Below are 16,181 nucleotides of genomic sequence, written 5' to 3' on the forward strand. Positions count from 1 at the left end.
CAGTAATGCAAAACATCCCTCAAAACCAACCCCACACCAGGAGAAGAAATCCAGTAGTTGTTCCCTGTGTTTCAGATGTAGGTACTTTTCCAAATAACTCATTTCACAGACAACAGGTGAGAACAATTGCAATGTAGTACAGAGTTCACAGACAGTGATTTTGTTCCCCCCTCCCAGGCCTGACATTCCCATGAACATGACTACCTGCTCTCTATCCAGAGGGCTGCAAGGGCTATGACAATGCTCAGACTTAAGTATGAGCATCCAGGGATTTAACAAAAACTGGGATGTTTGTAAACAAATTTAATTTATTGGCATTACTTACAAAATAAAGTTTTAGACCATGATTTTCCATCATGTCTGTGTCACTATATTGTTTTATTTTTTTATAATGAAACAGAAGGAGAATTGAAATACATCAGAAATCCCAGATTACTCAAGCTGCAGACAGGGTCCCACGGTGCCTTCCCGGCTGCTCCCACGCACACTGCGAGTGTTGGGATGTCAGTGACTGTCTGCAATGCCCACGTGCCCCGCGGGAGGTCAGACCCTGCCCCTCCCGAGGCCCGGCATTGCTCCGGCTGTGCCACCGCTGCAGGTTCCTCTTGTGTCCGAGATCACCTGACCCCGCTGTCAGGACTGCACCGTCCCCTTTAGATACCACATTCCACCGTAGCTCACACAGCAGTCCTGGGGAGACAGGGAAAGGCTCTGTCAGGGTGCTGAGGCGTTGGAAGAGGTTGCTCAGGGAGGTGGTGGAGTCACCACCCCTGGAGGTGTTTAGGATCTGGTGCTGGGTGATGTGGTTTAGGGGTTACAGTGGCAGTGCTGGGTTGATGGTTGGACTGGATGATCTTAAAGGTCTCTGCTGACCTTGATAATTTTATGATTCTAAACTCCAAAAGGTCTTGAAAACCACTGTCTGGCCCTGGGACAATGATTGTGATCAGTAACAAGCCCCTCTCCATGCACAGAACAGCACCTGGAGTGCAGGGTTATCTCCACCCTGAGGACCAGACCCCTTAAATGAAGGTGATACTCGAGTGGGGAAAGGTTGGGAGGCCACAAAGAGGACAAATGGTGCCACAGCAGTGAGGAACTGTGGTGGCTTCTGGGGGCAGAAACAGGCTCGTGCAGCAGCAGCTGAGGGAAGGATGTGAGGGATGAGCACCAGGGAAGTGAGGATAGGCACAGGCTGAAGCTCGGGGGGGGGAGGGGGGAGAGGCTGAAGGGAGCAGCAGGACAGGGCTGGAGTGTGGGAGCAGTCGCTGGATCTGAAGCCTCTTAAAAAACCCCGTTCTAGGATAATGAACTGTCCCACCCCAGAGCCACGGCGGGGGAGCACCACAGCAAGGGATGCAGGAAATGGGCTGTCTTGTGGCTCATTTCCTTGTTTCTATTCCATGAGCACCAAGGCTCTGGAGTTCTGAGCTAATGGCTTCTCTTTCGTCTGCTCCCACCCTCCCACTCAGGTAATTCAACACAGGCACAAGTGCTGCCACAGAACTGGCACCGTGCAGCTTCAACAGATCTTTTTTCCTGAAGTTTTGGGACTCGTGAATGGCACAAACAAACCAACCCTGTGTGGAGGCTCAGAAAGAGGGTTTGCAGACTTGCTCTGCAGATACAAAAACACAAGCCCTGTCAGTCTGTTCCTCTGTGTATAAAAAAAGGAGCACAGGCAGACGGGGAAATCGGAGTCAACAAATCCAATTTCATTCAAAGAGGAATCCAATCTCTTGTGGCTTAAAGAAGCCAGAGAATCTTCCTATTTCATTAAATCATACTTCTGAATTTTATTTCAGAAACAAAGATCATTTCACATACTCCTGTGACAAATGTACTCAAGGCAATAAAGCCTGACAATGCCAAGCTGGTCACACAAGGACCTCTTTTTTTTTTCTTTTACAAAAAAATTGTGCATAATTTTTTTTAGAGGAAGGTATTTTTTCTAGAGATTGGTGATCTGTTAAATAGCATCAGCATCATGAAAAACTGATGCCAGTACATTGTCTAGATGTTCCAGGAGAGCTGATACTTGAGCTCATGTAGTTGCTGACAACTCTCCCAGCATAGGGAGCTACAGGAAATACTGTCTAGCAGGCAGAAATGTCTGAGCTTATTTTACTGCTAAGACAACCAGGTTCTTTCAAGCAAGACCAGTTTGCTTATTATCAAAGCAACAGATCTGTAATTCTTCAAAGATGCTATTATTCATCTGCAGATCACAATGTAATAAAGCACTTAAGCACTTGTCTTATTGAAGTGGGTGACAGTGAGCAAAGGCCCAGCCACAATGATTAAAGTACTACATTAGTTGGCAACTTTCTGCTTGGCCATCCTGCACCGCTTTTAAAGTCATGGCCTGTGTGGTCTGTACTTTATACCTTAAACTTCTTGAGCAAGTAAATGGTGCAGCTTCAAAGACAGATGAAAGGATTCAAATAAACATTCACAATGAGATGTGTTAACTACTGCTTTGCCTGCTGGTTTTGCTCTTTACAAAGTTGTACACCCTGCTAGAGAATGAAATGCATTTCCTTCTGAATATGTGGCACTTGTGCTCTTCAGCATTACCCAGCCACAGTTCTGAGGTAACTCAGAACACTGGGCAGAACTCTCCCACCTCCGAAATGTTTAACTCCACATTATTTAAAAATAAGTATCACATTTACTACACTCTATTCTCTGCTGCTCCAAGATGACAAATGGAGATTTGTTACAATAACACAAAACAGTGAGTGAGCCATTGCTCCTTGGAGGGAAAGAAGACAGAATGAGACCAAGTGCATTTTTAAGAAAACAAGCTGATACAGAGGCTTTGTCCATATTCCAACAACAACTGTTCCATCATCCCTATCATTTGTCAGTTCAAGGTAAAATATAATCCTTTGCTCAAACAGCATTAAATTTCATGTATTGACTGGATCAAATCCACAACTGAACAGAAACTTACCTTTAACACTCTATCCACCTCCTGCTTATTCAGATCCTCTCCACACTCCTGGCTCAGCTGGCTCTGGATGACATTCCTGCGCACTCGATAGTTCCTCGAAAAGATTTCAAGCAAAACTTGGCGATGCTTTAAAAGAAAATGTATCATAAATACACAGAGAACAATCATTCCTCTCTTTCTTTGTATCAAAACTGCAGGTGCCTTAGTCTGCACAAAGCATTCTCTGAACTACATCAGAGGATTCATTCTTGCCTCATAATCCTGAAACCATCCCAGATACTCCTGCTTTCCAGCAGTGCCCTGCAGGGATCTCTCCATACCCTGTGGCCTGACCTGCACCTGTCCCGTGACTTGGGGCACCTCCAAAGGTACAAAAACCTGATGAACAAGGGGCTACAATGTATTCCTCTCAAATGCTTCCACAGGAGTTCCCATGGTCCACTCCAGCCAGGAGATGGGCTACTACTTGACTGCTCTTTCCTATAAAAATTTATTTAGATCGTGGACACAGGAATTGCACTGTCCATCTGCAGTTCTTTGGGCACCTTCCCTTTCACCTCATTTACTCTCAGAGCAATTAGAGCTCAGGAGATGCTCACATTTGCTGTAATCATTTGCTGTAATGATTTCCTATCCTAAGTACAGGTACAACAGATACTCCAGTTAGTCTCTGGTTTATGTTGCATTACCATCAAAAGAAAAAAAAACTTGGACTGGATCCTGGTGTGAGTCCATTGGAGAATCCTTTTTCAGGTTCAGAAATAGCCTCTCAGCTTGTTACTGCCATGATTATCAACATGTTGTGAGCTAAGAGCTTCCTTTCACCTGGAAACTGGAAACTTGACACTTGAATAGGGAAAGAGCAAAACTACCTGCTGTACTAGTTCTAGAAACATGGATTCAAACAATGCCAAATGCTCAATAAACATATATTTGTGAATGTCACTTATTTTATCTTTACCTGATCATAAGTGTCACCAGCTTCCCAAAGTGCATAGACCTTTAGTTCATCTGGTGAGGCAGCAGTCTGTGGAGGAAACTGAGAACAAGAAGCTGTTAAAAATAACAGCTCTTTAATGAGTTCTGCTTAATGATTCTATGATACTGTATCCCTGGACACCCATTACTGAATCAAAACCTTGGTTGCCATGTAATGAGAACTGAAACAACTGTCAAAACCAGCATCAGCTGAGAGCACCAAGTGCATTGCAGGGTCTTTCTGGAAGTTTTTACATTTACAGGGGCAGGTTTTAACTCTATCCCGTATTTACCTGCCTGGCTAATCCCAGGTCAGCGTTCCTGACAAGCACAGTGGCTCTCATGTATTGTCATCTCTGTTTTGGGGTAGACCACAGGACTGCAGAAGACTGAACACTGATGGACAGTGAACCAGGTACTTGCTCATTTCAGGCTCCAAAAATGACAGTGGGTTTGTGTGTTTGTTTTTTTCCCACGTGCCAAGCCAGAGAAACACACTAGTGTTTTCTGAGGCAGAAGCCTCCCACCCCAGGAAGGTTCACAAGAAGTTTCCCAGGAAGGAACACAACTGCCTCCCCCCGTGCCCCAAACTCTGAAAAAATAAAATTCCATCCATTTGCCTTAACATTTCCCCTTGGAGCAGCGACTAATGAGCAAGGAATATGCCTTCACTCCTGACATGTCTCCTCCTGTCTGTCATTCACAATTTATTCCTTGCTCACCACCCAGACGACCTAAATCAATCAGTTATGAAAAGCTAACAAGCCAGTCCTGATTGTCCCAGGATCCCTCAATCCTGGCTGCTGGGACAAGCCAAACCTTTCTTCCCAGCCTCACTCACAGCAACCAAAAGACTTGTGCATGGCAGAGTGAAAGATCAGCATTTCCTTTCATGCTTTGCCTCTGATCTTATTGCAAAGGGGAAGGGTTTTGTCCAGCGGGAGCTGCCTGGTGGGATTAGCAGCTTTTGCTCTCAGGTTAGTCCAAATGGCTGTAATATAACAAGGTTTTACACTTGGTTTAGAGCCAGGATTCAGGTTTATTAGGCTTGCAGAACCAGACATAATTCTCTTCTTGTAAGGCCACTTGTTTTTAAGGAATAATCTCTCTCGTACACTTTCAGCACAGATAAAATAAAATACTTCAGGTTCCCTCCAGACAACAGCTGCAGTAGGAATGGCAAATGCATGGCACAAGGAGCACCTGGACACAACCTGCCAGGCTCTGAGAAGGTGACTCAGCACAGCCCAGGAGTGCAAACTCCTCCTGCCTCGGCCACAGGGCTAAAACACAGCTGTGTTTATCCAGCCATTCTGGGAGGAAACGGCTTCCAAACAAACACAATACTTATTTGGGAAGAAAAACCCACAGAATCTCCTCCTCCCGTTCTGCCTTCCTCTGCAAACTGCTGCAAACACTGGTGCCAACAGCACCCTGTTCACAGGACTGGGAAATGCCAACAGGGATTCTTCAGAGACACAGCTCTGCCCAAACAGCTTCACTGTCTTGCCACCTGCTGCCCCTTTGCTGTTTTATGTTACCTTGATCTCTCCAGCCTCACCTTGAAACAGCTCTCTGCTACCTTAAAATCCTCCTTTAAAAGATTTGCCTGTGGCCCCTCCTGCTCTAAGCCCCTGGAGCTGGTGCAGGGCTCTCGGGATCCGAACTGCTGTCCCGGGTCCCGGGGCTGCCACGTTAAAGGGAAGCTCCCTGGGAGGAGCTCTGGGCTCTGGGACGTGTCTCACTCGAGCAGTGTTATAGCTAAACCAGATGGAAGGGGCTGAGTGTGCCAGAAAAAACTTATCAGCTGGAATAATCCTAGGGGTAAACTGTTGAGTTCCCCTCTCCAGGAGCCTGGAATCGGCACCAGCCTGAAGGGCTCTCCAAGAGCAGGGCTGCACCCTCTGCTGTCACCCCAGCCAGGCAGGAGTTACATCATTTCCTGAGGCCTCAAAAATATCCTCAGGATTTGAGCAGAACCTTGCCACTCCACGGGAAGGGAGCCAGCAGGAGCCAGCCAGCCCCACCAGAGTGCAGGAAATGGGTGTAGATCCTCGGGAGCCACATTCCTGCACAAAGGATTCCCGTGGGGCTGGACCCAGGCTCAGCACCAGTGTGTGCCCAGGATGCCTCTCCTCCCCTCCCCTCCCCTCTCTGTGCTCTCTGTGCTGCATCTGCCCAGGATTTGCTGTTTCTCCATGTGTGCTTTTCCCTCCCACCCGAGGAGGGTACAAAGCACAGCAAGCACAGCACCCTGCAGGCATCCCCACAGCCTCCTCTGCAGCTGGAGTGGCACCTCTTCTGGCTCCCCATAAATACTATTTATCTCATACCCCGGGGTGCACTTGGTCAGCTCTATAATAAATCCTGCATTCCCCTGGTAAGGTTTCAATGGCCATTTTCAGCCACAGGTTTTCTATAACAGGGCAGTACTCAAGCCAGGAGTGTCTTCACCCACCCCCCACAGAACATCATTTTCATTACCTCAGATCATTGATTTTTATCACTGAAGCACTTTCAATTACAGAAAACTAATGAGTAACTATGAAACCCCAGGCTAAACAACCCTCCAGGCTGTCCCCGAGTTCAGACACCCTGTTGGGTTCTGACAAAACTGTCCAGGGGAACAATCAAGAAACACCAAAGTGAGCCCATGCAAAGAGTAAAACCAGCCCCAGCACCTTTGCCATCTGCAGAGAGCACCGAGGGGAGGCTGGAGGGAAGGATTTACATTGCTGACAGCAGCACAGGCTCAAGTGTTGCAGTAAATTCTGGGCCAGCAGAACACAGGTCTCCTAAAGAGACACTCCAGTGACCACTTTTGCACCTCTGCAGGTCTCCTGTGACAGTTTTCCAGACAGAAGGAAGTATCAACCACCTCTCTTCAGCAGGATTTCAGTTTGGGTTTTTTTTGAAAAAAAGAAACTATCCCACTTTCACTCCTCACGTGGATGAAAAAATTTCCAAAATCCCAAAATTTCCAAAGCAAACAATTTCCAGTCCCAAGTAACAGCAAGGAATGACCTCAGCTATTTACCATCAGCATGGCAAACACACACATTACACTAGGTGCAGAGGAGAGCCTGGCCAGCACTGAGACAGTTCCAGGCAAGCACCGCCCCAGGATTTGGAAGCAGGAGAGGGAGCAGAAAGCACCACAGTCAGTGCTCTCCCCAGTGGCATTTCAAGTCTGTTACTTGGTTCTCAGGTGCCACAACATGTACTTTGCACACGACTGAACATGTTATTCCTGCCCCCCTGTAGAAATCCTTATTCCTTAGCCAAGTTCCAGCTCCTGTGCTCCGGGCTCTCCCAGCCCGCCTGCTTCCTGCCCTTTTGAGCAGCTCACACGTTTCTTCTCCTCTCTCCCCAAAGGCAGCTGCTCCCAAGCTCTTTCTGGTTGCAACCCAATCAGCAGTGCCAGATGTCTTGTAAAATTAATTTCCTTCTAGGCTCTTTCCCATGATGCCAGACTCCTTTTCCTTTCCTAAGCAATCTACTGGCACACAGACCTGCTCTGCCTCACGCAATCACACATGTCATTTCCATAAAGACAAAGAACCAGACACCTCTGCACAGTCTGGGAGGAAACAGTCTGACCAAAGAAACCTGCTGCAGATACAGCTTGTCGCTTCCCAGAGGCTCTGCTGGGTGTGCCTCCCTGCTCCCAGGCAGTCAATGTCACCTTTCCTCTCCCAGCTGTGTCCCTGTCCCCAGGAGAAGGATCTTGTGCAATCCCATGAGAGCTGATGGCAATCTGGGACTGCCTCAGATCCTGTTAACAGGAGCAAGTTGGGACAGTGAATCGCTGTGGCCCAACACCTTGGATGTGGAAACAGAGCCCCAAAGGCAACTAAGCTACGCACAGACCACAGGAGAGCAAGGTGCAGGGCCAGACAGAAGCAGGACACCAGACAGAATTCCAGCAGCTCCAACAGGTCCAATACTGGACAGTTACTCTGAGCACTCTGTGCTCCCCCAGCACAGGAGACACACATTTCACGGCACAGATGTTTATCTGCCCCCCCCCAAAGCCCCTCCCCAAAGTACACCAAGGGGAAACCCATACTTACAGGCACCAAAATCTGTTTGCAGCCAGTGTCCAACACCATGTCCTGCAACATTTTGTCCGAAATGCCACTGAACAACGTGTGTCCTGGAGGCAGACTGGCTAAGTGAAGGTTAAATAACCGTTTCAGCTCACTCAGGGTGAGCACAAATTGTTTCTTAAACGTGGAGGACACAAAGGCCTTCAGTTCCTGGGCCACGCGGTCGATGCAGCCCCCGGGCAGGTGGCCGTTCACAGGCTCCGGGGAGCCCTCGGCCGTGTGGAGGCCGTTCACCAGCCCGTTGTTCAGGCCCTCAAAGGCCGAGGTGTCCATGGGCTCCTCGGCACCCACAGGCTCCTCTTTGATGCGGATACTGGGAACATCCGTCTTGGCCGAGGTGTCGTTTGATTTCATCTCTGCCTTCTGCCTCTGGAACTCCTTCTCCAGCTGCCCGTAGTTCTGCTTGGCTTTTGCTTTAGCCATGCTGACCCTTTGCTCCCCAGAAACCAGCAACGGATGAGCTGGTGAGAAACAAAAGATGCCATAAATCTCACCATAACCAGGGCTCCAGTCCTGCAGAATGTTTCTTGAAAGACTCTTGGTGAAATAAAACCAGGAAACATCATCCGCTTATGAAATCTAAGGCATAAACCCCAGTCTGTTGATTAAATTTCACATTAGTTTTGAGGGGTTTTGGTGGGGTTTTTTTTGGAGGGGTGTGTGTTTGTTTCTTTAAAGCCAAATGCTTGAGGAAGAGTGTTCCAGTTAAGGAACCTTAAGCAAAGACAAAGTGCACTTGTTTGATCACCAGGGCCTTTTCCACAATTTAGGAAAATAGTATACAGACTGTTCACACATTTGTCACAAAATGTGACCCAAATGCCTCTTTGTCCAACAACTTTTCTTTTTTTTTAGGATTCTCTAGTGGCTGGTGGACCCTGCTGCAGCCAGTGCCAAAGCCAGCACTGGGATGTCCCACAGGTACAGGGAGGAGCATGAAGGGGTTAACAGTGAACCTGAACACTCTTTTAGCATGAGGTGCACAGTGTGAGAGCCTGAGACCCTCTTCTTAGTACTATTACCCAGTAATGGGGAGAAAGGAAAAGGAAGGAGTTCTTTCCCATGTTATCCTGCACCTCTTCTCTCTCCATACCCAGTTATCCGAAGGTGAAAGGAAGGGGCGTGTTGGCAGCAGAGGAATCCAGTCTCAATGCCAAGGCAAGGAGTGCTGTGTTCAAGGCAAAAGCATGCCCAGCACACATGCTGTTATCTTCTCTGCTGTTAGGCTGCTAATCCTCTCCAAATAACCCAACACCTAATCCTTCCGAGCAGATCAGACACCAGGTATTGAAATGGATTCATATGCTCATTTGTCAGTTCTGCTTATACTCCTCATTGGCTCCAGTGTCTGGCAAGGAGCCAAATACCTAGTTAAAACTCTCTGGAATCTCAAGTTTTCACAATCTTTTAGGATTATGGAGCAGCTCCTTTAATATCCTCACTGGCATCCACAGTGGAGAAGGATGTCAAACAGAGACAGCTTCACACCTCCCTCCAGTCCCTGCCAAACACATCCTTCAGTAATTACTCGCCCTCAACCACACCAGAGAGCCCAGAGCACATCAGGGGAAGTCAAAAAATCATCTCATGCACATTAGGCTGCAAACTGAGAGGGGAGAGTTAGTTGTGCATTGGCCCTGTCTGTCCTCTCTTCAGGAGCTGTTTACACCCTACAGGTTGCCTTAAATAAGTGGATAACAGAACCAGCTGATTTTACAGTGTCAAATAGTGGAGCCCCAGTGCCAGGGAATCCTCCCTGCTCTGCTACAAGGATGTTACATGTAGGTTTGTGTCACCCCAACACCAGTGATGGTAGTACAGACCAAGATCTACCTCAAATAACCCAGAGGAAACAGCAAGAAAGAAAAAGCATTAAACAAGACCAGTCCCCACCACATTGAAAACCAGAGAGGAACTCCAAAACATGGCTCAGGAATATGAATGGATGCATGTGCTTCAAGATGATCCAAGCAGAATTCCATTTACCTGATTGCGCCTCTTGTTTCTTTGGTGCCAAGTGCTCCTTTAAGAGGTTATAGACCTTTTCTAATCTGAAAGACAAAGACACAACATACCAGGGCAGTTTCAGTTGTTATGCCAGCATGCAGCCATGCCAGCTTTAGCCATTAACTAGAACATTCCATTTCTCCAGGGAGCCAAGAACTAGGAATGACTTGAATGATGCAGTGACACCCCCCACCACACCACTGCCTGGGGCCTGTGAGGGAGAAACTTCAAGGCAATACAGATCAAATTATTGATCAATGTCTACAAAACCTTTTTTGTACTAGACAGTTCTCTGTTTTTAACTTATTCCCCAAAATACAGAAAGTCATTTACTTGGCCTGAATGCCCATCCACAGCATATGTTGCCTCTGAACTATGTCTGGATGCTTCTTAACAAAGTCTTCATCGTAAGGGAGCATGAACTCCCAACCTTTGTTTATTCTTGCCACAGACATGTGCTCAAGGAAGTCTTTCACATCTTCTGGGCAAAGCTAAAAGAAAAGGAAAAAGCATAAATAATATGGAAGTCAGTTAACATAGGACATATGGAGCAGTGGGTAGTGTGCCATGAGACAGGAAGAGCTGGGCTGATTTGGTGTTATGTGAGGCACCTCCATGGACACACACCCAGCTCAGTCAGAGATACTCATCCTTCTCTGCAGCACCAAGACTTTCACACACTGTTAAAAGCACAGGACTTCAGAGAGAGTGGTGATTAATCACCTGGAGTCAAATAGCCCATGGCATGTTTTGCGATGAAAAGGGAGTTTCCAAACTGAGATGAAAAGACTGGATGGTGAAGAGAAGCACATTCTACAATGTTAATCTTATTTTAGAGCTGCAGGCCAGACATGCTGCACCTACACATGCCCAGCTTTTTAAGCAGCACTGGATCTTACATTCCAAAAATAGATGGTCTGTGCATAAATTGACTCGTGATTTATCATTTTACTGCATTTTAACGAAATTGGGGTTTGTCACTTTTACTTAATGTTTCTCTTCCATTTGCCACTTTTAACAGAATATTCAGGTGCTTGAGTTGCTTTAAAATTTTTATTCATTACTGACAACTGGCAAATGCCAACAGAAGAGCTGCTCTTTTCTAACACACCCAAAGCACAGCAGCCAGTGGGGGCTGCACGAGCTCTCATCTGCTTTGGTGCACCATCAGTCAGCTCAATTTGAACTTTGTCAGATAAGAGGACACGATGCATTTCAGTGGCTCAGTTACCAGGCCAGTCTTGGAGCTGTGGTAACTGTGGGAGCTGCTCAGAATGTTTCTAGAAAAAGTAGGTAACTATACCTGTTAAAATGCAGGTGTGCCTGAAGAGCAGTGCTGGCACTGGGAACCTGAGCAAAGGCTTGGAGTAGCATCCACTACAAACCCCCACACAATGCCCAACACTTATCACCAACTTGTGATTTAGGAATAAAAAAAAAAACCCACACTCACTTTTGTAACTGCTGCTACTTCCTTTCTCACAACCCAGCGGTCCTGCGTGAACTTCCACATCTAGGAAGGGAACAAAGGAGAAAAACCTCAGAACTGTATGTAGCAGTTCTTTACTGAACTTAGTAATGACCCTGTTCAATGATGTTACCAGAAAAATAAAACCCCCATTCCTTTCAAGAATGTGGAAGCCAGGTAAAGAAGAAAAATTACTCAGCCAGGTAAAGAAGAAAAATTTTATGGCCCCTTCTGTCCTCAAATGGCCAAGAACACAGTATCAAAAGCTTTCAGAGCCCATGGTGTGCCTTGGTGAACCTATGACTACAAAAGCTATGAAGAATATCTTGAACTCAAATTCCATTTAGCTTCAAAACAAAAAGAAACCCCCACTGCAGTGATGCTGGGACTCCAGAAGGCATACCTGAGGCTAAGCTTCCCACATACCTCAGCATCAACCTAGAGAAGCTCTTCATGCATTTCTGTTAATGCAGAGGCCCCTTCTTCCATGCCCTCACAGTCACTCACTGCTCTACTGAGATGTCCTGTCACCCACACACTTGTCCCCAGTTAGGGAAAGCTGGTGCTCTGCAGAACAGCTCCTGAAGTCCAACACCCTGAGAGGCAGCTGCTGAGAGCATGCTAATAGGAGAGAGAGTTGGGCAGAAGACTGCCTGAATATGACCTTTAATTTCTTCCTGTCTCTATTTAAACAGACTCCAACCTCTTTCAGTTTGTGTGTATTAGCAACGTTGCTAAGAATTCCAAATCTCATTACTACCAATTTCTTCCTGCCTACAACGTCATCTCTGCATCCTCCTCTTTGACTGAGCTCTCTCACAAACCCACCCCACTCACTTTAGGGCACAGGGCATTTCTCTTTTAAAGCACAAGAAGCTGCTGCCCAAAGGAAACAGATCTATCAAGTGTCCCTGCAAACAGCTCTGAGGCAATCACTTCTCATTACGCCCTTTACATTCAGCCAGGCCAAGGGTACTCATGTCCCCTGAATTTATTATGTGAGAATCTGGGGAAACACAGAAGCTTTCAGATAAGACACAAATTACTTTTCCTCCCCCCTAAAGTACAGCATTGAACAGGTGGACACTAAGAGTCACTACTGGCCATAAATGTTTTTTTACCCTTATTAATTACTTAACACAAATATATTCAGGCATATAAAGTTCACTCTAAGTTAGAATACATTTTCTCCACAGATGTAATAAAGCACTATGTGCTACTTCTGAGCCTTATTACAAGACATTTTACCTTGTCTGAAAGCCAGAAATATTGATGCTTTCTATTTTCTAACAGTTTAACTACTTCCTTGTTCTAGCACTAATCAGCAAATTACCTGCCCTTAAGATCAACACAGATCCATTTCTCACACAAGGTATATATGACATAATTCAAATGAAAATAACTTATCTTTTTATCTTAAATGTTAAAACACTCCTGCTTACTTAACTGAGCAGAATAATTCTGGTCCCTAGAACTTCATGCACGACGTGTCACCTAATCTGCTGTGTCCTAAAGACTTATGTCACTGGGTCACACCTGAATCCAGGTCTCCATATGGCAGTGTCTTGGGCAGACATCAAGACACAATCAAAAGTCAGTCTCAATCACCATCAGTTTGATCTCACACTAGTACTGTAATACACTTAAAGTCTCTTGTACAACACGTTCCTGCTCAGAGCTAAATCTCAGGAACAAACTCTGAAAACAAGGGGAACAGTCAGGTCTGACTGAGAAAAATGAGAGCCATGCACTCATCAGATTCAATTTGATGGTGCAGAAGCCATAAACTGATTATGAACTTAGGAACCACTTAGGAACTTAATTCTTTCCATGGTTGGAGAAAATAAACACAATGCAGAGGTTGTTCCTTTTTGCTGTGGTTACGTGTGCGTTTACAAGACCCGTATTCATTTCGACTTCCATGTGCAGCTACTGCTCACAAAAGGTGCCTGGGAACAAAGTCCTTTCACTGATAAGCAGCTCTGAGGAATAAAGTCCTTTTTAAAGATCAACAGTGTATGTTCAGGGAGCACAAGGCTTACCCACACTGCCCTCCTGAGCCCTCACACTGCCCTCCTGAGTCCTGTGCCCACGGAAACAGAGCTGGAGAAACAAGCACTTTATTATCCGGTCCTGGCTGTTCTGTAAGCCCTGCATTGTGGGGGCAATGTGATAGTGGCTCTACAGCTTGTGTTAGAGAGGGATGAATACTGCTAATGACAGATGACCTGAACCTGCCAGCCAGCCACAATGTCAGCCTACAGCAACACTCCCATGACAGACTTGTAACAATACCTTCAGGATTAAAGCACAAATAACTTCCGTGGAGGAAACACCTTTCTGCAGTAGGACAGCAGAGTTTTGCAACACTGGCCTCTCAGGCAAAATTCACCTGTGTTTTCCTTCAAAAACAACAAATGCTCTTATACTTACAACAAAGTCTCTCCCTCTACAGAGCACTTCTGCAGGAACTCCACTATGAGGACTAGAAGTATCTTTCGGGTACAGGACATCGCTGTTAATTAAAAAGGAAGAGGGATTACTTACTAGGTACTCCAGAAAAATGGCATTGGTGAAGATTAACACAACAAACATGCCCTCCCTGTTCTGCTGTTAAATTATACCTTTACCCAAAGCATGGTTTTCATTAAAGGCATTAATATTGGTGTAATTACACCACTGCAATTACACTTGTGCATAAAGGCTTATACCAGCAAAGCACAGCCTTGTGGCTACAGGTGTGTGCAACACAGCTACAAGCTCTGCTTTGTTCTTGCAAAGCCTCCTTTGGATCAGCGTAAACAAGACCAGGATGATCCTAAGAAATGCTTAGGCTAACCTGGTACACAGCCTTGAAGGCAGCATTTAGCCAAAATGCTGATGTACAGGCATAAGAGTTTTTTATTTCCTCCTCAGCAATCAAGGGCTTCAGAGAACAATATTACAAAACATCCTGCTCGAGACCAACATTACCCCAAGTCCTTATCTGCTTGCAGGACCAACTGGATGACATGTGTCATGCTCTCCAAAGCCTCATCCAACCCAGGTTCACGATCTTGATCCTACCCAGGCCACAGAAATGAGTCCCCTCTCTGATGTGTGCATGTGCTGCTCTGTGCCCGCCCACCCCAAACACCACATCCACTGCACACACACAACTCCTCAGACTAGCAGAAAAAAATCAGCTATAACCTCAAAACAATCTGAATGCTAATATACTGGCTTTTAACTTGTTTCCAGCTTCCTTCTCTAACAGCTGGAAGGACAGCAGGGTTGCTGTAAAAACTGGTCACATTGCTAATCCAGGCCTGTATCACAATGGCTGAGACATCCTGCTGGCACACTTGGACTGGGAGCTGATGCCAGTCATCTTAACACAGACACCTATTCCAGAGACTTTAATTCTCTGCATGCAGGGCTCCACCCAGGTAAAAAAAAAAATAAAAATACTGCATTTTGACTTAATTCCCAGTAGGATGCTTTGTCCTAACAAACGGGAGGATGATACAGAATCCAAACCACGTGGTACACTCAGTACCCCTACACTTGATTTATTAAAGGGGTAATGCCTTCTAGAGGATAGTTTTCAGGTGACAGGAGCAGCATCCATTTGTGAACAGCCAGGGAACTGCACAAAGCCCATCCTTATTTGAATGAATTTTGCTAAGAAATACTACAGCTGACACTGGTTTCATTTTCTGTATTTATAGTTGACACTAATCTCTGGAACAATTCAGGGCAGCTCTCTCACAAGAGAACATGAGTGCAGACAAGATCAAACCCCTGACATAACTCAAATGCAAACACAGACACATCACTGCTCAGCCATAATTTTGGCCGGGGTGGGTACTAAGGCGTTATCCTTTAACATCTTAAGAACTCCTTCAATTTTGAACGTCTGACTGCACTAAAAGCAGCAAACACGAAATCAAGGCTTTGCAGAGCTGTAAGAACAGGGATGCTTCGGGACACGAGGCTGAGCTAACAAAGCCCATTGTCCCGACCCTCTTCCCAGGCCCCGCCCAGGGACAAAGCCCGGCCTTACCTCTTCACCACCCAGTTCCCCTGGACCAGCAGTGCCACCTGCTGCACGCAGCGCAGAACTGCCGTCGAGTCCGTGCCCGAGCCCAGCAGGCTCATCAGGTTGGCGAACGGCATCACCTTCACTGCAAGGCAAACACACACCGGCCCAGGGCCTTCTCAACGCACAGTCACAGGTTTATGGAGCCAGCAACTACGATTTATGATGTTCGTGGTCAAGGCTTTATCTTAGGAAAAACCTAAAACCTAAGTTCTAAGTCCCTCCCTGTGCTAAAGGCATTTTCTGTTCTAAAAATACCTCCTCAAGTTGCATAAAAGTTGGCTGGCTTAACTGGTCACAAATTAATGTATTAACAAAATAATAATTAAAAACAATAAATCTATGTCTTTGGCAATAGCTGTAAACAGAGGTACCTGTCAAGACAGGAAGTTCCTGAGGCAAAATCCTCAGGATTTGCTCTTATCAGATAGTAACTCTGAAGAGACTTTAAAATAAAATTCCTAGATGACACTCATGAGGTGTCATTGCTGAAAACTTGCCAGAAAGTGCCAAAGTGCAGGTTGTTCACACTCAGACCCCACATTCCAGGAGATACCTGCTGAAACAAGTGTATCCAGAAAG

General features: G+C 46.1%; 1 protein-coding gene across 4 annotated transcripts in view; it reads right to left on the reverse strand.

The window, feature by feature from the left end:
- Positions 1-236: 236 nt before the first annotated feature.
- POLR3E (RNA polymerase III subunit E) overlaps positions 237-16,181 on the reverse strand; it is a 28,361-nt gene continuing 12,416 nt past the window's right edge. For all 4 annotated transcript variants that reach the window (XM_051782717.1, XM_051782712.1, XM_051782716.1 and 1 more), the window contains exons 13-21: positions 15,564-15,684; positions 13,952-14,033; positions 11,504-11,563; positions 10,384-10,541; positions 10,030-10,094; positions 8,008-8,504; positions 3,918-3,995; positions 2,957-3,082; positions 237-690 (exon numbers count right to left, since the gene is read on the reverse strand). In XM_051782717.1, the coding sequence (XP_051638677.1) occupies positions 634-690; positions 2,957-3,082; positions 3,918-3,995; positions 8,008-8,504; positions 10,030-10,094; positions 10,384-10,541; positions 11,504-11,563; positions 13,952-14,033; positions 15,564-15,684 (1,244 nt within the window). In that variant the 3' untranslated portion in view covers positions 237-633. The remainder of the gene's footprint in view (positions 691-2,956; positions 3,083-3,917; positions 3,996-8,007; positions 8,505-10,029; positions 10,095-10,383; positions 10,542-11,503; positions 11,564-13,951; positions 14,034-15,563; positions 15,685-16,181) is intronic.

The sequence above is a fragment of the Manacus candei genome, unplaced genomic scaffold, assembly GCF_025592945.1.
Source record: "Manacus candei isolate 608988 ecotype Guabito, Panama unplaced genomic scaffold, ASM2559294v1 h1tg000002l, whole genome shotgun sequence".
In the NCBI taxonomy this organism is placed as follows: Eukaryota; Metazoa; Chordata; class Aves; order Passeriformes; family Pipridae; genus Manacus; species Manacus candei.